We start from the raw sequence: 24,418 nt of genomic DNA on the forward strand, positions 1-24,418 counted from the left end.
TTTTATCTTCTAAATAAGTTTAGATTTCGTCTGACTTTTATCTTCTAAATAAGTTTAGTATTCGTCTGACTTTTATCTTCTAAATAAGTTTAGTATTCATCTGACTTTTATCTTCTAAATAAGTTTAGTATTCGTCTGACTTTTCTCTTCTAAATAAGTTTAGTATTCGTCTGATTTTTATCTACTAAATAAGTTTAGTTTTCGTCTGACTTTTATCTTCTAAATAAGTTACGTATTCGTCTGACTTTTCTCTTCTAAATAAGTTTAGTATTCGTCTGACTTTTATCTACTAAATAAGTTACGTATTCGTCTGACTTTTCTCTTCTAAATAAGTTTAGTATTCGTCTGACTTTTATCTTCTAAATAAGTTTAGTATTCGTCTGACTTTTATCTTCTAAATAAGTTTAGTATTCGTCTGACTTTTATCTTCTAAATAAGTTTAGTATTCATCTGACTTTTATCTTCTAAATAAGTTTAGTATTCGTCTGACTTTTATCTGCTAAATAAGTTTAGTTTTCGTCTGACTTCTTATCTTCTTAATAACTTTAGTATTCGTCTGACTTCTTATCTTCTAAATAACTTCAGTAATTGTCTGACTTTTATCTGCTTAATAAGTTTCAATTGTCAATAGATAAATCCACAGTGATTTTATTCTAATTTCAGACGTTGCGACAATGAAAACGCCATTATCAACAACAATAACATGTACGTATCTTGGTTTCCAGATGAAGTAAGATGCAAAGATGAGATTAAATAGCGAGTTATATATTAAAACAATACCTATAAAAACTCATTTTCAACATTTAATTGTCAATTTAGATACAGATATTTACTACAATGAATGAAAAATAAAAACTTCTTTTTGATGTTTGTTCCAGTAATTCCATTGGACGGATTTTGTTACCCGGATTTGTCAACTGGAAATTGTTCTGATCCGCATTCCCGCTGTGTGGATGGAGGAGAGGAAATATTTATCTGTTCATGTATATCGGAGTATCATGACATAAATGGAACTTGTGTTGTAGTTCAAGGTACTCAATTTGACTTATAATCGATAAGTCAGGTATAACAGAACTATCAGATCTATCTAAAAAGTAAAATCAAAAAAATACTGAACTCCAAGGAAAATTCAAAACGAGAAGTCCCTAATCATATGGCAAAATCCAAAGCGCAAACACTTCAAATGAATGGATAACAACTGTCATATTCCTGACTTGGGACAGACATTTTCTTATGTAGAAAAAGGTAGATTGAACCTGGTTTTATAGCTAGCTAAACCTCTCACTTATATGACAGTTGCATCGTATTTCATTATGTTAACAACGAAACAAAATAAAAATACACAATATATAAAATGTTAAAAATAGGGGTACAGCAGTCAACATAGTGTTATAATCTTAATCACTATAATGTACTGCTTGTTAATATTTAAAAAAAAAAAAATTAGAATGACATGAACATTAAAAATGTTTTGGAAATTTGCTTTAAGCATTATTTAAGTATGACGTCAGTTTGTGTTTGCAAATACCGTTGATTTCGAAAGACTCGTCGTCGGTTTTTTGTTTGTTATTCCTCTTGTGTATATGCTTTTGGGCCTTATTTTATTGTAAGGAAACAAAGAACATGTTAAATGCAGGGTTCATGATTAAAATAAAACACTGTAGCACTGAATAATATGCTTATTTCGATTTGTAGAAATAAGGTTAAATTATGATAATATAAAGCTTTTATTTCAAACGTAGGTTCTACAGTGAACCATGTTACAACATCGTCCAAAACAATTATCCATATGAAGACGACGATGGCTTCTACTGTACCAACAAGTAAATATAAACTATAAACATAAGTACAAGGCATTGCAATTACACCAATTAAATATATTTGCGTTGATTGTATTCTGAAGGATAAAAGCTTTTTAATATATCTAGCACCATTATACAAAGTAATAAATTGAAATTTAAAAAACCTATGAGCGCCATAACTTGTGCATTTTCTGATCAAGTATTTACGTCGATGGTATAATAAAAGTTGCGGTTTGGAATAAAAATGGAAACTGTGTTCATATATTTCAGCTAAATATAGTAATGCAAAACGGCAACCTATGCTACATATGCATTAGAACAATAACAATAGTAAAAAAGAATTCAGGAATCTTTTGGACAACATTTCGGGCAACTCCAACACAAACTATTACAACGGGTAGACCAATTTACTTTTTACCTAAATTTATTAATATATATGTTTTAAGAAAGAGACACTATTATTCAAGACACGGCAAATTATGAGCCATGCAGTGTTTTGTAAATGTAATCGTACTCGTGTTATGTGTAGTAAGCTTATTCCCAAGTTACATTATACCTATATAATATTTTTTTGAAAATTCAAATGAACATCTTTCAAAGACAATCGATTTTTCTTTGAATACTGATTATTCACATTTTGTCTTTTTAGCACCAGTTAATCCTCCAAAATTTAGTTTAGACACAGTTCATGCAACTTCATCTATTTAAGGAAGGATTTTGTATCCACAAGTTTTTACAAATACTGCTGTCACAATATAAGTTGACGGTAAACCGACATCAAGCATTCACATTTATGGGATTTATTTTTCCATCAACCATCTTTCTCCTGGTATATGCTATACCATACAACTTGCTTTGATAGTCAATTCAGTAAGCAGGAGATCAGAGGTACAAACAAGATGTACATGTAAGTTAATAAACAGCGTGCAATTAAATAGGATACCATATAAATTTATATTTACTATCAATTGAAAGGTTTTAACCCATGTGGAAAACATGAATATAGATATATCTTTTCCGTTATATATGGATCTTAATTTGCAGAAGGGACGTTGCATGAAAGCTAGATACATCAACTTTGCAGGTATTGGAAATGTCAATAACACTTTATTTAATTGGGATCTGCAGAAATAATATGATGTATATGTGTTAAATTGATGTAAGGTATAAGTCACTGTCACGTCAATCCAAAGCCTAATAAATATCAATAGAAACATTTGCAGTTGTTTCGATATTGACAGGTCCTAATTTCAAATAATTTGTAAATAAATACAAAAAAGAAATTAAGCCTGGCATTAACACTAATGTTTATTACTAAAATACAAAACAATATTCAAAACCTCATTCAAAAATGACTAACGGAATCCCCCGACAAGTTATCTGTCTTCAAACTAATACAATACATTCTGGGTAAAAAAACAGTTTAAGATCGCACCCATCCCCTATTTTAAGCTTATACATCCATTAAAATGATACAAACACACTTAACCCTCTATATAAAAAGAACAAAATCAAATAAAATATCCCCCTCACTCTAAAAAAAAACCAACAAATGATGCAAAACGCATGCGTTGACTGGGAAAGTGTGTTCTGCTACTCATGCATGATTCGTCTTGCGAAAGACGGAATTATGTATGAAACGTAACTAAAAACAAAAAGTTACACGGAATATTTGAGACTCTCATTACTAAAGCAACTATGAGTCATTTTAACATAAATACGGTAAATATAATCATGCTTAACATATGGCATGTTTAAATAGCTTATCTTCTTACTGTTTTAGATCCTGATGCTCCGAATAATGTTAAATTACTACAACAAACTACAGCGAAAATCGCACTCAACATTACAAAAGGATTAGGGCATTTTGACCATTTTATAGTTAACGTGAATGACAAACAACAGGGCACAACACAAAATTCTACAGGGTCGTTCATATATTACGTTATAAATGGTTTAGATGCCGGTATGCCTTACACGGTGTATGTGGTAGCAGTGGCCAATGGGTTACTTAGTGCAGCATCTAATTCACTGCAAACACAAACAAGTAAGTATTATTTATAATTCCGTTTACAAGACTTCTAAGATTGACTGGTTGTTAGTTACTTAACTTCCAGTGGTAAATATTTCATGCATGTTCAGGACAATGGAAATAATACTTAAGACAAAGTATGCATATGAGAAAAATTATAAAACAAATGAAGTTATTAAGATATCAAATAATCATAACAGGAATAACAAGGTCTTCGAAGACAATTTATAAAAAAAACACCACAGCTTTATAAAGGAGAAGGCTTTTATGTGTTAAATTGAAATAACCGAATTCCGAGAACATTCAAAACGGAAAGTCCCTTCACAAGAGGCAAAATTAGAAGCTAAACACATCAAACGAAAAGGTAACAAATGTCATGTTCTTGAATTGGTGCTTGCATTTTCTGGTGTAAAGAATTATGAATAAAACCTGGTTTTACAGTTAACGAAATCTCTCACTTTTATGTCAGTCGCAGCAAATTCAATCGTATTGACAACAATGTAACGTAGCCTGCGATATAACGGAAACCTCTATTGCTCTAAAAATGTTATTGTTTGGAAACGAATAAGGAAACTATTATGTATATCTTTTGCGGGACAAAATATTCATTTCGCAAAACTCAAACTTTGTCTGAGTATCCATATCCGGAATATAGGAAATTCATCTTTAAGATTTTAAGTATCTTGTATAATGTCAATATATACATACCATATATGAAACTGGCAAAGTTTTCGTAATTTGCACTATACTTTCTGTTTATAAGTGTCGTAGATTTTCCTACTTTGACCACTTATGTAGTTGTTTACTGTTGTTAATTATTAGGATGTACTTTTTATATCAGTATCATGAAGCCTTGACCAAGTATAATACATGATATACATATTTTTGATTTCTGTTTGATATTCAGATCCGTTTCCACCTTCAAAGATAGTGATGATAAAACATGATCACAACTCAATCGATGTCAACATCTTCAAAGGCACTGGCCATGCTGACTATTACAACGTTTACTTAAATGACAAGAGTGTCAAACAACTCGTAGTATCTTCATCCACAATTAATACAGTACTTTGTCATATAGATGGTCTAAGTCCACATACATTCTATAGTATTTATGTTATAGCTGTATCAAACGGGTATAATAGCACACGTTCACGGGAACTACACATTCAAACAGGTAAGTTAAAGAAGGTTATTACCAATGTTATTTCAACTGATCGGGCGGAGCTTATGTTTTAATTTGCATAAGGACTTGAAGATGTGTGTGATAAGGATGATTGCCGTTATACTTATTATTGTTCTAATCACCTATCAGTGTCACCAAACGCATATACAAAAGAACTGAGTGTATGATATTAGACGAATAACTGGACACTTCATTGATGAGTTTATCCCCATACTTCTGCCTATAGATGAACTGGTTTGAAATAAGCGAACTTCTCAAACCCCGCCCAGTCAAGTGAAAGAAATTTAGTAATACAGTAACAAAACAAAAAAATGATAACTCGATTTGTGCTTAAATAAAGGCAACAGTAGTATACCGCTGTTCAAACTCATAAATCCATGGACAAAAAACAAAATCGGGGTAACAAACTAAAACTGAGGGAAACGCATTAAATATAAGAGGAGAACAACGACGCAACAGTACAATGTAACACACACAGAAACGGACCAAGCATCAGACAAAATCCCACGAGAATAACAAATATAACATCAAAACGAAATACATGAATTTGGGATAGACAAGTACCATGACACGTCTTATCGCAATGTAAATTTACACTAGAAAATAAGAGGAAACAAACGACGCAACGTTAAAATGTAACACACACAGAAACGAACTATAATATAACAATGGCCATATTCCTGACTTGGTACAGGACATTTTTAAAGAAAAAAATGGCGGGTTGAACCTGGTTTTGTGGCATGCCAAACCTCCCCTTTTATAGCCATGTGAAATATAACATTAAAATGACAACTCAACACCACAGGACTACAATATAAATAAATTTGAGAATACAATTGACAAAGAAACACACGAATAACAGCCAACAAAAGGCAACAAGTTGAACATTTTAATACGTCATAAGTGCATTTTATCCACACAAGATCTACTAGTGATGCCCAGATTTGAAAGCCGAAACAAGCACAAAGTCGAACAGCATCGAGGACCAAAAGATAAAAAAAGTTGTGACAAAAACGGCCAGGGTTTTCTGTTAGTTACCAGAACATCCTTATCAATGAATATGTCAAATCTGTTTTTTTCGCAACTTAAACAATCGAGCACAGTCTACAAAAAAGTCTGGCGAATCATTGATTTTTTTATTTTTTTTTACATTTAATACAAATGAACTGATGCAGAAGTATCTGTTTGTATTGTTCGACGTGATTGTGTCGACATGTTAAATTAAAAGCAATATAATAGAAAGAAAAAAAGGACAGAAGTAGCCAATGTAGGACTATCGATTGGAACGGTACATGATAAAACTGCTAAATTGATATTCTACTAGACACATATAAGTATATTTGCATGAAACATAATTTCTTAAAGTGCAGTGAGCTATTTCTTAGAAATATATAACCTTATTTCTATTCTAGATGTAGCGGCATCAAATTCTCAATTGTCGGCAGGTGTGATTGCTGGTATCACAGTTTCTTGTATTGTAGGGACATCTATATTATTAACAATATCGTGGTTTGTTATAAGGCCGAAACTTCTTCAAAGACGATCAGGTAAGAAACATAAGGACTCAAATATTACTTACAAAAAGATTTTAAGCTGGTGGGCATTTCGTCCTTACGGTTATCACCAGCCCAGTAGTTATATCAGTTTCTTTTTTTTTTATAGATTAACTGCTTTAATCAGAGCGTCACTAATCAGTCTCTTGTAGACGAAACGTGCGTGTGTCTATTAAATTATAAGCCTGGTATCTTTGATAATTTTTATGAGGTTACAAAAGTCACCAATAATGCTCAAGTGTCTATACAGTATACCGAGCTGTATATCGCACAAAATTGACAACGAATAAAAGATACACCCTGAAAAAATCACCAGCCAAGTAGTCAGGACTGCTGTGTTGACTAGAGTCATCATTGATATGTTTATAATTATACATTAACTGTTAACAAAACTTTGAATTTTTGAAATACTAAGGCTTTTCTACCTCAGGAATAGATTGCCTTAGCTGTATTTGGCAGAACTTTTAGGAAATTTTGGCTCTTCATGCTCTTCAAGTTCGTACTTTATTTGGCCTATTTAACATTTTTTTATTCGAGCCTCACTGATGAGTCTTTTGTAGACGAAACGCGCGTCTGGCGTAAATATAAAATTTCAGTCCTGACATCTATGATGAGTCAATTTACTTGTAAGCTTCATAGCAATGATATATGTTTATGAAATCTTAATTTTCAGATCAACAACTCTTACTTGGCAGGTATGAAAAAACTATAATTATAGATAGGTTCAAATAAATATTTATAAGAAATAATTAACTTGATTGTAGACTTTTCTTGTCTTTGATAAGGTAACGTCACGAGAAACTTTGCAACCGCAACTTAAAATCTAAAAATGATATCTCAAAGTTATTAAAAGCGCTATATGGCCTAAACTTTATTTTCCTTTTACAAAAACGCTGCATAGCCAAAATACTGATCCTTGACCTTGAACAACCAAAGAATTATGCAATTCATAAATTATGAATAAAGGTTACAGTATTATACCAATCTTTAAAAGTTATAGATCGATTGAGTTAAAAACAAATCCGGGTTACAAACCAAATCGAGGGAAACACATCAACTATAAGAGGAAAACAAAGGGACAACAGGAACACCGAAGTGCAACAAAAACAAACGCAAACACACATATAAACGAGCTATTTGATAACAACTGCCTTATTCCTGACTTGGTACTGGACATTTAAAAAGGAATGGTGATTTGAATCTGGTTTTGAGTGGGATTATTACTGTTTGAATTGTCTTTCGCATATATAATCACGGTAATCATAACAACAATTTAGCAACCTGAATTATTTTACTCAGCTGTGATAATTTGAACATGTTTAATTTCTATTAAGTCGCCCAGTAAAATTGAATTTGCATTTTACTTCTTGTCACCATTACTGATAAAAGTAAAAATATTCAAATGATACATCACTTTTAACTGCTGATCTAAAGGATTACATTTATTTGAATCATAGGTGTTTTAATATTTTTATTTGGTGTATACATTGCATTGTTTTATTCACAGCAACAACTTATTTAAAATGAAAGACGATCGATTATGATGGAATAGCACACTAGCTTTTGCCAAGTTTCTACTATAGATCTGAATTCAATGATTATACTGTGGTGAAAATGACGACATTAATTGGACAACTCGGGCCTGTTTCAGACGAGAAATTATTGAGAACTTTATTATTATTGTGATGATGTAGTCAATCAGATTATTGCATTGTGGTCTTATTTGACTCAACTCATCTGTGTGTTAAAAATTTCTTTCAATAAAAAAAAGTTAATAATAAATATGATAGTTTTGATTCGAATTGTATGACTAAAATGAAAAACTGGTCAAAATGATATAGACAGAAAGAAAAATAAGAGAAGTATTTAATATACTAGTCAACAACAAAAAAAACGATACACGACTTTTTTTTCAAATAAAAATGAAGTTTTCAGTTTATAGGACCAATATTCAAGGTAGTAATGCTTAATATACATGGAAACATAAATCCGTTTAAAAAAAATTGATTTCGTGACATCAGTTAGTGAAATTAATTTTTTTTTTGACAAAATTTACATAAAACGACAATTTAAAAAACAAAAGTTCAAACTGATGATGGCAACCTCTCACTTTGAAGGTAAAGACAACGTTTGCCATCAATTCTTTTTTAAAAATCATACAATTTCTTCGTTTATTTGTAAAGTAAAGTTCGGTCCTACAAAAAAATCGTTAAAATGTATACATTATCAATTGATTTACAATTGACAGTATGTGTAAAGTGAAATTAAAAAAACGGTAACGATCTTGAAACTTATCCGTAAGGATCCAACTTTACAGTGTATTGTTTTCATATCTAAAGCATTGATTTGAGACGAAAATCTTTCTGTTGTTATTTGAATTTTTTTAGATTTTTTAAGCGCTTTACATGTTAAAACAATAGTACACAAGTACGTACATATACGAAACTTAAAAAAAAAATAAAAAAAAAATAGACCAAAATATGTTTAAAAGCATACAAAATGAAATCAACTATAAAATAAAATTTATTGTGGAATAAACCTAGTTTTATACCTAGCTAAACCTCTCATTTGTATGAGAGTCATATAGAATTTCTGTATATTGACCACAATGTGTGAGACAACAAAAAGACATAATAGGTAAAACAACAGATACAACAGTCAATATTGTGTTATAATCTTAATCACTATAAAACAAATAACTATTTCTACAAACACAAGCAAAATGGCATATAGACCCCATTAAGACAAAGTACATAAGCAAAAATTAAAGTCAAGAATACAAAATTAACAGTAGCACAATAAAACGATGGTGGATACAGGGTTTCCCAAGAGTAAAATTATTTTTTCTCTACCTCTTTCGCCAAAACAATATATTTTTCACCTCTTTTAATTTTCCCCAGCTACATGTTTTTCTTTTCAATTCGTTGAACCTGACTTAAAGGCTAGCTAAACCTCTCCATCATATGGCAACGAAATTCGTTTTGCCAAAATGATATCACTCCGTGACAGAAATACAACACAAAAACAACTCAAGGACATTATGTGTTGTCTGATCAGATAAAAAGTCAAAGAAACTAATGAATAGTAAACAAAGAGGACGAAATCGAATTATATTTCTCTCGCCAAAAACGAATTTTAAACGCTACAATTCCCCCCCTGGTGGCATATATTAGTACCTAGCAACGACAAAAGTCTATCTTATTTATATGGTCATACGGACAGAAGAAATGATGGTATGATAGTGATTATAAAATAGCTATTTCGATACCACAAAACAGATTCTGTGGATTCTTTTTTTTTCGTGGGTACCAATTTTCGTGGTTTGAGGAAAATTCCATATTCGTGGATATTTTCTTGGTTTTGACAAAGTCTGCATACATTCCATTAGAAAATTTGTAATTCGTGGTTCCCCTATACCCACGAAATCCACGAAAATTTGTATCTAACGACAAATAATGAATCCAGTCTTCATATCTTTATTTTCTCTGAGTTCATACAATATATTTAAAATAATGATGATCATTTAATAAAATATTTTGTATATTTGAAATGAAGATGTGTTATGATTGTCAATGAGAAAAACTCCCCAATAGACCAAATGACACGAACATTAACAAATAAAGGTCACAATACAACCGTCAATCATGAGCTAAGCCTATGCCGCATAGTCAGCTATAAAGGTCCCGAAATGACAGTTGTAAAGCAATTCGTACGAGAAAACTAACGGCCTTATTTATGTGCAAAATAATGAAAGAAAAAAGTATGTAACATAGCAACAGCAACAAACGACAACCACTTAATTAAGGTGGTACCTAACACTACAGGGAGATAACTCTGTAAAATCAACAGAACGTTTAAAATGACGTTGTGTTCTTAAGGGAATATTAAGCTTCTCAGTGATCAAAATAAGTGTTTGTCAAACTGCTATATAACCAGTGTAATTTTTCTGATTAAACGGTTGGTTCAAGTTTTTTGATTTTTTTATATTTTTGTCAAAGGGTCAAAGTAAATACTTTGTCAAAATTTTAAGAAAATTAAACGAGCCAAATTAATTTTAGTTCAGGTGTAAGGTACCACCTTAAAGGATCCTTGGGAAAGGCATATACTGAATGTGACGGGATTGAAATATATTTGATTGGCCAAACCCTCCCATAACCTAGGAATGTGATGGTAAAACATAAGAAAGAAATATGCAAAACAATATATATGTTTATTTAAATATACAGAACATTTCGGTGTTATTATACATTATATATATCATTATGCAATTCTTCTATCAAACAAAAATATTTTCAAAATTGAATTAATAATGGTCTGCTGCTAAACGAGTTAATCAACAAAGCTTTACATGATAATCCTAACAATAACTAGACAGGACATTATTTTTTTTCTAGTTCCTGCTATTAAAGTTTCTTCAATATTGAAATGTTATTCAAGTACACCTTTCACGTTAACTTGTTTTAAATATATGTCATTGAAATTCAACAATTTGGTAAAAAAATATCTTCTGAATTTTGACATGTTTTAATTAAAAGAGAAAACTCTTCAAATAAACACGTTATCCTCTGCCTGGAACATTCCTTTCTAGTCTTCTAAAGCAATTTATGTATGAATCGCAAAATAACTGTTTTTGATAAAATGACTTAATTATAAACATTATTCACATTGAATATCTTCTGTAATTGTATTTACTTATGTATTTATAAAAAAAATTAGAATAGATTCAAAACAAAATAAGAAGTTCAACAACATGCTTAATAATATTCAGCATTTGAAACTGTGAATACATTGCAATATTTGTAAAAAATAAATCATTATTATTATGTAATTATAAAAATCTAACAGAAAAGTATATTTTTATGCTGAATAACGTTTCATCTTTTTCCGGATCATGCATCCAAAGTCTGGTAAACATTTTCTTCACTTCGTAGTTCTAAATCCTGGTAATGTTGTGTTCTAAAATAGATATATCTACATTAGTAAGTAATACTTATTAAAACGGAATAATTGCGACTTAACTTGCATCAGTCGCCAGGAGACAAATCGCACGTCTGTCGTAACAAAGTATAAGCTTGGTTTCTTTGATTAGTTGTAACACAAAATTCGTCTATACCACAATCGTGTATTATAATTTGTCCTTGATGGTATCACTAACGAAGTATACAGTGCTCTTGTTATCTACTGCAAATATCCTTTATGAGATAATTTTCAAAACATTGATTCTTTACGAAGGATAATATTCATTCGAAAATTAAGATTTGTCTACCAAACAGCTTAGTCGTCCTGATTATTATGTTAATATTCGGATTTTGATCTGTAATTGTTCTGTAATTGATTGTGCGTTCAAATTCTCTGATGCTGGACCAATAACAATTTTCGCTCTTTATTTATTGTTTTAAATTAAACTGAGATCGACAACAGACAATAAATGTTTTCTACTCTTTGGTCAGATTGTTGTCTCTTTAACGCATTCCCCATATCCATTCTCAATTCAATTGAAATCATTTTGATAAGATGTAAAAATACTCACGATTCCTTTTGAGATTTGCCTGGAAAACATTTTAAATAAAAATTGTATTGTAATAAATGTTGGATTATCCCAATTATTTTGTATCGACATTCAATTTAAGCGTTCAATTTTTTTTTATAGTTTGTATTTTTCATTTTTAGCCATGGCGTTGTCATTTTTTTTTCAATTTATAAGTTTAACTGTCCCTCTGGTATCTTTCGTCCCTCTTTTACAAGGATATTTATCTTGTAGAAAAAGAGGTATAACATAATGTGTTATCCAGAGCTCTAAATAGAATTTTTATTTTAAAAAGTATAACAAAATACCAAAATCTAAGATAAATTTAAAAAAAAGTGAAGTCCATAAAAAGTTACAAAATCACCTTTTCAACAAACGAAACGAGTGAATAAAAAATGTCACATTCCCGACTTGAAACAGGCATTTTCCGTCTTACATTTTACATTTTGTGGAATAAAATTTCTTAGTCTTATTATAATGCTGAATGAATCAAATTAAAAACTATATAAATCAGTACTAACTGTACTGTACTGTAAATACAATTAAAAAACAACACATAGAGCTCTCGCAATTCAATGAAAATTAAAAATCGAAATTATCCATTTGTAAAAAGCCGTAATCCGACAGAAATTCAAAACGGAGAGTCCCTAATTAAACGCATAACACACCAAAAGATTGAATAATAACTGTCATATTTCTGACTTAAGATAGGCATTTTCTAAATGTTTGATTTAACCTGGTTCAATAGCTAGCTAAACCTCTTACTTGTATGGCAGTCTTATACAATTCTATTATTAATATTGACAACAATGTGTGAACAAAACGAAAAGATAAAATAGGTTAAAATGTCATTTTGTATTTGTATTTAGTTTTCCCGTTGCACTAAATATGTACGGTCTCTAAAACAACCAGGATTGGTGCGTTATAACTCCCTTTAACATTCGTATATTTCTTTCTCTTGGTAAGCGATATGTGCAGAAGATTTCTGTTGTTAGTTTTATATATGTGCCATATCTCTATTGTGTTTTATTTTATTTTATTATTATTTCATTGTCATAACTAAAATTAGTGTAATCATTGTATGGAATTTAAAACACGCAAGGGTCCATAATTTGATTAATAATATACGTTTATCTATTCTATTCTATTCTATTCTATTATATTCTATATGAAAATAATTCGGTGAATACGTACGTCATTATAAAATTCGTAGAAAACGTTTACACAAGGCTTACATTTCAACATCATTGAATTTAAACAAAGGAAGTTTTCATTCTTACAAACCTTTCAATTTGTTCCTATACTGTTTACAAATGAAAAATAAAATAATCATCACAGCAGTAGTGCACACGAATGTTCCAATTACAGCTCCAGCGATGACACCTTTATATTGGTTTTGACTAGCTACCAAGTCTAAGTTTACATGAAAGAATAATTGCATTTTTATACATAGTAAATAATAATAATATCGTAACTTGTACGTATCAACAAATCAGTTTATAGATACGTTATTAATTAGTTTAATAATGATTTAAAATTCTATTGCAAACAGATTATTTGAAACATAGTATACAAATCTAAAGAGACAGAAGGTATACAATACATGACATTTTACAATTAAAGATGAATGAAAAGTTGATGTTGCAATTATTGTAATTAAAATTCTGTCCTCTTTGCCTTGAATTTAACAACACAAATTATACTTATTCGTGATTAAACTAACATTAGAAACACGATGGGTGCAACACGCCGAGCAGCAGCTACCTGCTGATCATTGCGGACCTTCTTAGAATACCCCCTGTTTTGTTGCTCAGTTAGCAGTCTTTAGTTTTCTACGTTATTTTGTTTGTTATGTAATGTTGTTTGACTTTTGTCTTTTGGCCTTTTGCCTTTTTTTGCCATGGCGTTGTCAGCTTGTCGACATAGAAGTATCTTCCAATTCTCTTTTAATGATGTTTTTATGATAGATTACATTATATAATATATATTTACCAGACTTAATCTTAAACGATGCTGTATACATAGATCCGTTCCCTTGTCGAGTAGAGGCGTATATTGTGTAAAAGTAATTTAAATTCACAGGAAGTCGCTCAACTGTGACATTAAATGTGGTCTGCTCTCTTTGGAATGTTCTGTTATATCCGTTATTATCTCCCATGAAGTTAACCGTTGAAGTTGCAGTTACATTCAAAGTCTAAAATCATGTTTAAATCAATTAACAATTAAGTCGTTAGTTTAACATGATAGCTAGCCTATTGTTTGCATCTGTTCTTAACTTTGAGATGCTTTGTTGTACTTTTTGAATATACGGTTCTAAATCGTACATTTTATCTTTCATAAATTTGTCTAATTTCCTTCCTCTCTATCTAGTCCCATGCTAAAACCTTGTTTCGCACTTTTAAAACGGATGTGGATTTTAAAGTTAGAAACTAATTACCCATGGAACACATATCATTTAGAATATAGTAAAGTGCTCTAGACCAATGAAATTGTAGGATTTGGTGTCTCTTAATTGTAAAGAATGAATGTAAATCATGTTCTTAGTAAGGGATTATCCTATTATTTGGGTCTATTTACAGTTCAAAACAAAGGATTCTATCAATGAGTTACAACTGCCCCGAGGCACATTTATCAGATTGAAAGGATGTATCTAAGAGATTGAACATGACTAAAAGTTGTATTGCAAAACAAACAACTAATCTAAAAAAAGTTGAACTTTACTGGTGCAGTAAATTTATACCTCGAATGACATTGTAAATATTTTATTAGTTTCAAATTACTAAAACAAATAGACAATATCGAAGCAATACCAGAAAAACTGATTAGTTAATTCAAAATCACTTTAATCTTTAGTTTTCCAAAATTCTAATTACTGAATGGTTGGGAAAATTTCCAATATTGCGATGAAATAAAAAAACAAAAACAAAAAAAAAACCATCAGGATTTTGAATATATTCAAAATTTTAAAAAACATTTTAATAAAACATTTCCTTCATTTAATGAAAAAATATTTAATTTAAAAAGTCGGACTGTGAAATAAAATTCGTTGTAAATCAAATGTATTTAAAAAAAATTTTAAACTGTAAATAGAAAAGGGATAATTCTTCACTAAAATATTCCATCATTTACATTCATACTCACAACCAGAAAACAACTACTATTCCCACCTTTTCTGTGTACTCTTGTGTCACCTAATGTCTATAACACATTTTTAAATATCTACCAAATTAAAAAAAAAACAGTCCTTACATCACTAAACTTAAGTCATAAATGAAATGGTAAGAAATGAAGTCATGCATCAATAATAAATATTTAATTTACATTGACCATGCTAACAATGAAACTAATTCATGAATAAAGTCAATCAAGACATTATTTGAGCCTTGAGCACTTTGCAATATTCTAATTTTGTAAGAGAATGATAATCCCTTTCTTCACAACTCGCTAACGCTCGTACTTAATCATGAAGAAAGGGATTATCATTCTCTTAAATATACGTATTCATACCAGTTGTTTGAGTGAGGATTTTGCTCTTGTCCTTTGTCCCAACAAAAAATCCTCTTTTGGTTTCGATACCAAATTTATAATTTTTTTTTATTTTAAGGTGTATTTTTAAATATGAAAATGCCTGTACCAAGTAAGGAATATGACAGCTGTTTTCAATTCGTATGATGTGTTTTATCATTTGATTTTGCCATTTGATTAGGGACTTACTGTTTTTAATTTTCCTCTGAGTTCAACATTTTTGTAATTTTACTTTTTTTACTTTTTTTTTCACATTTGATTATATTTTGTATATAGTGGTTTTTCTTTCCATATTAGGACTAATCTATAACGACTTAATATGTCAATGAATTTTATATATGTTTTGACCTATTTCTGTGAATAAGTTTTACGAAAGTAGTGGTTGATAAAAGTAAAAAATAAAACTTACTTTCTGTTTTTCATGATGATTGCATTCCGTTGAACCACGACAATCGATACAAATAAATCTAACATATTTAATGTTGTTGGTTGAAGACCAAAACTTTATTGTGTACTCAACGATGTTACCGTTAGGTTGAATTGGTGTTGACCACACTATATTGACCGACATCCTATTTATCTTTATTATTGGCTGACTAACTAGATCTGGAACTGATAATACTTTTTATTTAAATCTTATAACTCATACATGTAAACTTAAGTATCAACAATGCAACATTCCATAAAAAAGACAAAACAGAGAAATTTAATATTCTGTTTTTAAATGTTTTGTATTTATTATGTTCTAAGAACCTAATACATGTACGAAGAATAAATTGGGAAGTTGCACGATACACAGATTATTGAGGCTTTTTAAGAAAGATAACAAATATTAGCCGTCCGATACAATGTCACGCTTTTTTATCATTCGCTGTGTCTACTAGATAAACAACGTTTCATATTGTGGGTCGCGGCTGGTATTTTATGATATAAATGTGTGAAGAAAACTCGATAAACATTTGCCTGTGAGATCATCCTAACAATGATCTAGTGTATCTAATTCTTTATTGGCTTTTCTACTATTATAGAATGCCTGTACCAAGACAGGAATAGGACATTTGTTGTCCATTCGTTTGATATGTTTAATCTTTGCCATTTGATAGAGGGACTTTCCGTTTTGAATCTGAAAATCGGTATTTTTGTGATTTTGTTTTTATCCTGTACTCTTTTCACCACAGTGACTGATAAATCAGCTTTCATTTCGAGAGATGTTGTTACCTTTCGGTACGTATGGAAAGCTGCAATGATTCCCCGAGTAATATATTGATTTTATTAGAAATGTACGGGGTTAACTGCTGTTTTCCATACGTATGAATTGAACACGAATGAGTAATCAAATTACAGGAAGATTTCTAGTATCTACATTTATGATCTCTATATATACACCTCAAAAATAAAAAAAAATAAATTAATATTGAAAGATACATTTTATACGTATCAACACAAAGCATATAACATAACATATATCCCTCACCAGTATGATGCGAAAAAAATCTTGACAATTTGACGATATCAACGTACTTTCAATTCAACCAAACAATGTTGTATAATTCATAAATTTCATAAATTGCAAAGTTCACATTAATTTGAGTGACAGTGTTTTTACGAAGAAGAAATCTAGCTGTGGCGATTAGCGTCATGTTTTGCAACATGAAATGAAGGTAGTGCTCACATTTATAGTCACTACGACGGCTGTAACACGTTTGTAAAATTGCTGCTCTTCTTTATTATTTACAATGAATAGGTTTCAGGGTATTTGTTGTCTTGCTGATAACATTGCAAAAAATAGCGTATTCCGTACCGATGGAGTGACTGTTAAAAGTTAGGGTATTTGGAATTGTGTTGCAAGTAAGGGATCATTTGTACCCAAAACCCCTTGCAAGACCACACTGATGAAGAGCCTGATGTAGAGGATATATCAGCTCTCACCAACACGTTTTGATTCTTTTTTGTTTTATTAAAGCTTAAATAAAACCAGTATGGATGTCTTTGGAAGATGTTTTCTTTTATTATTTCTTTACATTCCCACGAATGAGGTGTGACAATTTGTTTAATTTATTATGGTAAGTCAGCACACACGGGACTTTTTTCTTGAATTATTTCTCTGAATATTGTAAAAGTACATTTCAGCCGATGATGATAGCACAACAAGAACCTCCGTAAATATCTTTTATTTTGTAACCCTGATTTTTAGCTAGCCTGGCCCGAAGGGCCAAGTGAGCTTTTCCCATCACTTTGCGTCCGGCGTCCGTCGTCCGTCGTCGTCCGTCGTCGTTAACTTTTACAAAAATCTTCTCCTCTAAAACTACTGGGCCAAATTAATCCAAACTTGGCCACAATCATCTTTTGGGTTAGTAGTTTGAAAAATCTGTCCGGTGACCCGGCCATCCAACCAAGATGGCCACCATGGCTAAAAATAGAACATGGGGTTAAATGCAGTTTTTGGCTTATAACTCAAAACCCAAAGCATTTAGAGCAAATCTGACATGGGGTAAAATTGTTTATCAGGTCAACATTTATCTGCTCTGAAATTTTTAGATGAATCGGACAACCCGTTGTTGGGTTGCTGACCCTGAATTGTTAGTTTTAAGGAAATTTTGCTGTTTTTGGTCATTATCTTGAATATTATTATTGATAGAGATAAACTGTAAACAACAATAATGTTCAGCAAAGTAAGATTTACAAATAAGTCAACATGACCGAAATGGTCAATTGACCCCCTTAGGAGTTATTGTTCTTAATAGTCAATTTTATAATCCTGGTACAGTTGGGTGCAGACCAAGCATTACATGTAAACGGGCCTAAAAAGTTAACGCGGCGTTTACTCGCGTGCACTTCATGTAAACGCCGCGTTAACTCTGCGTTAACTCCGAAATTTTAGTAGACATAAATAGTAAACGGGCGTTTACTTTCGCGTTTACCTCCGCGTTAACGCGAAAACCGCGCGTCTTCTAATTTTGTAAAGAGTAAACGGGCGTTTACTTTCGCGTTTACTTCGCGTTAACGCGAAAAAGGCGTGTCTTCTATTTTTGTAAAAAAAAAAGTAAACGCCCGTTTACTGTTTGTAGTAAACGCGCGTTAACGCAGATTGACCTCGTATCCTGGATACACTGACCTAATATATCACATGATAAGGTACATCAAAATATCCATCGGTCCATTTTCGATCAACACATTGACGATTGCATTTAATGAAATGACACCTCTTTAATTAATTTATTGAAAATTAATCATTGCATATAAGAACAAAATGGAAATTCGTCCTGGAGCTGTAAAACCATTCGTGAGAGGATATTAAGTATAAGAAGATCTGGCAAAAACATACTGAAGTTAGAGATGAGTTGATACGATCAGATAATGTTCAAGTTTCTAGACAGGGGATAAGTGCATTTCTACGACGTTTCCGTCAGAGTGGATCTGTTACTGACTTTAAAGTAAACACTAGACAGAACATGTTACAGGAAGTACATCTAGAATTTATTGACGAAACAATTCGTAATGATCTAGAAATATCCGCTAGATAAATGTTTATATTTCTAATAAAAAGTGTTTTTGAATGTTAAGGTTCAAAACACATATACGTAAAATATTAAGTCATTTTAACAACATAAATAAATGTACAAATGCAAACGACGATTATTTTATAAGATACACAATTAGTTAACGCGAAAAGTAAACGCGCGTTTACTTTCAAGTGCACGTACAAATACAATTGAGAAATCTGTAGTAAACGCCCGTTTACTTTTACGTGCACGTAAAATTAAACTTGTGAAATCTGAAGTAAACGGCCGTTTACTACTGACTAAACGGACACAGAGTAAACGCGCGTTTACTCGAGTAGACATTAGAAATTTCCATTTTGACCGCGTTAACGTTAATGAAGTAAACGGGCGTTTACTAGTAAACGCGAAATTTAAAGTTAACTAACGAAATATGTGCACGCCGCGTTAACTTGCGTTTACTTTATGTAATGCTTGGTCTGCACCCAACTGTACCTTTGATAACTATTTAACAATTTTCATGAAATTTGTAAATTTGTACTAACATTTTCCACTGAAACTAATCGGCCAAGTTCATTATAGATAGAGATAATTTTAAGCAGCAAGAATGTTCAGTAAAGTAAGATGTACAAACACATCACCATCACCAAAACACAATTTTGTCATGAATCCATCTGCTTCCTTTAATATTCACATAGACCAAGGTGAGCGACACAGGCTCTTTAGAGCCTCTAGTTTATTTAAAAACAATGTTCTAGTAATCGGCATTCGAGATATTCTTGACATACTTCGGCAGATCACAATCGATCGACTATAACAATCATTGACAACAATATTGTTTGGTTTATAGATAGGGAGGAGAAAATCAGTCAGGATAGATTTTTGATCAGAATATTAAACAGATTGCAACCTGATCGGATCAATAAATAGGTCCAATCGCGCGGTGCTAACCCCCACAGCTAGATGTGTTCGTATCATTTGGATAACATTAATAAGCAGCTTCTACTGGAATAATAAGTTTAAGTATCATCCAAATAGATTCAGAGAGTTCATATCGCTGTTCGAAATTTATCAATCGATTGAGAAAAAAACCAATCCTGGTTACAAACTAAAACTGAGGGAAACACATCAAATATAAGAGGAGTTAAACGACACAACAGAAACAAAACATTAAAATGTAACACACATAAAAACGAACTATAATATAACAATGGCCATTTTCCTGACTTGGTTAAGGATATTTTAAGAAACAAAATGGTGGGTTGAACCTGGTTTGTGCCTAGTCAAACCTCCCGATTTTATGTCAATGTTAACTATACCATTAAAATTATAACATTACATGACAGGACTACCAATAATTTAATACGCCAGACGATCGTTTCGTCTACACAAGACTAACCAGCTGTGAAAAAAACAGTTCGAAAGCTAAAACAAGTACAAGTTCCATAAGTTGTGCCTAATACGGCTAAGATTTTTCACCTGGGATAAGGACATCCTTATCATTTAGAATAATTCATACCTTTGCAAATAGTAAATTTATATAAAAGACTATATAATAGTTATACTTGATAACAACGAACTGGTAACTAACTAAAGAATCAAAACACGAATACATAAATCAACCTAAACCAGCACATAAAAAGGTCACAGCCGAGTTAGACGAGGAGATCGACGCACAAAGTGACGTCACATTCGAATTTCTAAACATTTCTAAATATATGTTAATAACAATGAAAATAACAATACTAATTAATATAAAACTGTGGTAGTAATTATATAATGCATGTCGGTGTTTCTTCTAAGTCAAACTGTAAACAAAATATATCGTATACATTCAGTTGACCCAAACTAAAATCTATTAATTGAACTGGGTGATTTATTATCTTTACAATAACACACGAATACAACAGAAGAAAATAATATTTACAACTACAAACGATAAAACATTTGACAAAATCCGATGACGATAACAAATATAACATCAAAACATGAATTTTGGTTAGAAAAGTACCGTAACACGCCTTATAGCAATGAAAACTTGCACTCAGCAAACAATTCACACTCGGTTATTAAAAGATCAGACGACGTAATGACAAACCACAATTTAACACGTGGTATAATGTCCATAGTTATTCGGGACAAAGACACTTCGTATGGATCAACCTATTCGTGATGGTGTCCGTAAAATTTATGTAGTGTCATTTTTATTCTGTCCTCCTCATAACTTTGTTGGTGCAGTTTCTGTGTTAGGACCACACTCCGGTATATAAAGTCAGTAAAATGTGACGATGCACGAGAATAACGTATCAACTGAGATCTGTAAACACCGTTCGAAGAGGCAGACAGTATGTTAATGCTGATAACTTGGAAATTGATAGTTGGGAAGTTGAAATCGTCCCGTTTATCATAGATTTTCGTGTGAAGTCGTCCATCTGTGTCAATATTGAGGAAAAGATCAATGTATGAAGCAGTCCTTCTAGTATTAGCTGTATCCTTGATTTTAAGTTCACTGGGATATATGAGATGCAAGTATTGGCTGACATATGGGTTATTCATTGATAGTACATCATCAATATATCGGAAAGTAAGATTAAAGAATTTCGCAAGGTGCTTTTTCTTTTTGTCTTTTAGAATGTTCTGAATGAGTTCTGCTTCATATTGATAATGTTTAATTTAGTTTTAAGGCTTATATATAATTTATCCATAAGTGTGTACAATGTCGTTTGTCATCGAAAAAAATCCCTTCTACGGAAAATATTTGACAACTAAGTATCTAGAAGTCATAAAGGTCTTAACGTTATTTATTTAGTGACATTACGTATTATGTTGACATAAGCGGTCTTCATAAAATTGCAGCTATAAAGACAAATTATTCTTTTGAATTGAAAAAAAAACTTAAAGATGAAAACAATTTTTACAATCCGTAATGGATTAGTTAGGTGTCAATCTTTCAAATAACAAACGTATGCCCTTACATACTGTATATCACATCATAACCAAAACCAATCAAGTTAAAAAAAAAAACCACACACACACACAAAACACCAAACAAAAGAAACAAAAGTGATATATCACAACCGTTTCTTATACCAGTTAATTATTGTAGACAATATAATTATCCTGCACGTGTATTGCAGAATTTGCATACTTACCAGTCTCTCGCCTTTTAACTGCATACGTTTGAACTTTACCGCTGACATTATTAGACACAGCTGCTACATTCAATGAACAACATGCTCCAGGTTCGGTTATTAATTTTATATTCTTTGATTCACTCGACTTTTCTACTTCATACGATACATTCACGAAAGTTGGAGAAGTGCAAACTGACGTAGAAAGAACACGATAATAATCAACATTTCCAGACGTAATTCTGAATCTAAGTCTCATTGTGTATTTACTCTGTATTACTGTCATTGGACCAGGTATTTCAGGATCTGAAATATGGATTAAAAAGTCACTTCCTACAACACATTGAGTAAAAGTCATACATGTAATACGAAAACACAAGCAATAGACAATTTAAAATAATTTCATTATTAGCAAATAAATTCAGCTTTCGAGTCTTGCCTGAATCTTTTCCGAACCGCGACTTATTTGTGTAACATATTTAAAGAGATTTGTTTTTAAATATATGGATGATTATATAAGTAGAGTTAAGTTCGTTCTACAATCTACATTCGCATATAAGTTTTTCGTATATTGTGTAATGTAGATTGTTCTTGATGATTGGATTTCTTTTAAAATCGTTGTTGATAAATCATGATTTGAATTACTGATATACTTATTATATGTCTGGTAAAAACAGGGAGTGTTGAGATCTCTAAAAACAGGGAGTGTTGAGATCTCTAAAAACACTTTCAATCCCGCATTATGAGCATAAGAATTTATTTTGGAACGCACAATTATCTTTTAACTTAAATTCATTTGGAATTTAAATTGGAAAGCTAAATAAATTAACAATATCAAAAGGAACTAAATTTCTCCTAGTTTTTGTGTTGTCTTGTATCTTGTTTTCACCTTTGTGTTTGCAATCTTCTATACCCTACCGTCATTTATATATGATTGTAAGACCGTATGATATCATAGCAGCTGGATAGTAAAACTGAATGCCTAATTAGTAATAATTATTTCATCGCAGTTATCATCAAATACGAAAGATAAAACAGTACTGGAAGACTGATTTCGTTCAATGGGATAGTGAATAAACATGTAATAAAAAGTTCAATATCCCCAAAAATAACTTTTTTGTATCTTAGAATACAAGCGAACTGATGTGAATGTCGAAAAAGGTTAGCTGAATAATTGCTATATATAAGGTTAAGTCCATGGAAACTGAGAAAGAGAACAAACTCAGCTATCAATCTACATAACAAATGGAAACAATTGTCATGTTCCTGACTAGGTACAATCTTTTTCCAAGAAAATGAGGGGTTTAAACGAGTTTATGGTTAGCTTTACCTTGTATGCCCAGTAAAAAAAAGTAATAAATGTAACGTTATTAATTGTTTTGATATAAAGGGGTTTTTCATTAGTTTACGGAACGTACTTGTATCTTATTAATACTTACCAGTAACTACTTTCAATACTGTGTGTTTCGTAGATTTACCAAAATCAACAGAAACTTTAACTATGTACTGCGTTCCCGGTAAAAGATGTGATATCGATTCATTTTGAATCTGTGTATTTATTCTCTGTTTCCAAAGGATATCGTTCAAATAAATTGAATACGACAATGTATTTCTTCTGATACCAGTTAGTCCGAGAGTTATTCCATTAGTTGACCTTCTAAGCAGTTTAATATTGAAACTTGAGTACTCTGAATAACATAGATTTTTTTTCATTATTTATTCTAACATGTTGAGCATGAATGACATCGTCAAACCCTCAGACAGTAAATTAAATAGCAACGTAATATTTCCAAAACACATGATGAAAACTCAGTATGCAACATTCTGGGATGTTGGAGCTAGTGCTAAAATAGTCTTTAATTATCGACATCATAAGTGACTAAATATGTTTTCAACAGTATTTTCAATTTTGCAATACTGAAAAAAGTAAAATAACAAAAATACTAAACTCCGAGGAAAATTCAAAACGGAAAGTCCCTAATCAAATGGCAAAATCAAACGCGCAAACACATCAAATGAACGGATAACATGGTTATTGCTCAATATTGCTGATTTTTTTTTTATTGTATGACTATTTTTCTTAAAGCTGTCATGTTTAACACAAATGTTTCTGTTATTTCTTGAGTGTTAATCTGACAACAGTATTTGAATGCTTGATTAAC

General features: G+C 31.2%; 2 protein-coding genes across 2 annotated transcripts; one reads left to right on the forward strand and one right to left on the reverse strand.

The window, feature by feature from the left end:
- Nucleotides 1–877: 877 nt before the first annotated feature.
- LOC139492155 (uncharacterized) lies at nucleotides 878–8,117 on the forward strand. The gene is made up of 8 exons (XM_071280297.1): nucleotides 878–1,031; nucleotides 1,743–1,823; nucleotides 2,452–2,709; nucleotides 3,586–3,849; nucleotides 4,742–5,011; nucleotides 6,433–6,567; nucleotides 7,247–7,268; nucleotides 8,081–8,117. The coding sequence occupies exons 4-8, from the start codon at nucleotides 3,771–3,773 to the stop codon at nucleotides 8,115–8,117; spliced, it is 543 nt and encodes a 180-aa protein (XP_071136398.1). The 5' UTR covers nucleotides 878–1,031; nucleotides 1,743–1,823; nucleotides 2,452–2,709; nucleotides 3,586–3,770.
- A 3,321-nt stretch (nucleotides 8,118–11,438) lies between these two features.
- On the reverse strand, nucleotides 11,439–24,077 carry LOC139492313 (uncharacterized). Its single transcript, XM_071280530.1, has 7 exons — nucleotides 23,696–24,077; nucleotides 22,278–22,562; nucleotides 16,035–16,237; nucleotides 14,093–14,294; nucleotides 13,385–13,513; nucleotides 12,104–12,122; nucleotides 11,439–11,529 (listed from the first exon to the last, which is right to left on the reverse strand). Exons 1-7 carry the CDS (start codon nucleotides 23,967–23,969, stop codon nucleotides 11,463–11,465), a joined length of 1,179 nt encoding a protein of 392 aa, XP_071136631.1. The 5' UTR covers nucleotides 23,970–24,077; the 3' UTR covers nucleotides 11,439–11,462.
- Between the last annotated feature and the right edge of the window lie 341 nt (nucleotides 24,078–24,418).

The sequence above is a fragment of the Mytilus edulis genome, chromosome 10, assembly GCF_963676685.1.
Source record: "Mytilus edulis chromosome 10, xbMytEdul2.2, whole genome shotgun sequence".
NCBI classification, from domain to species: domain Eukaryota; kingdom Metazoa; phylum Mollusca; class Bivalvia; order Mytilida; family Mytilidae; genus Mytilus; species Mytilus edulis.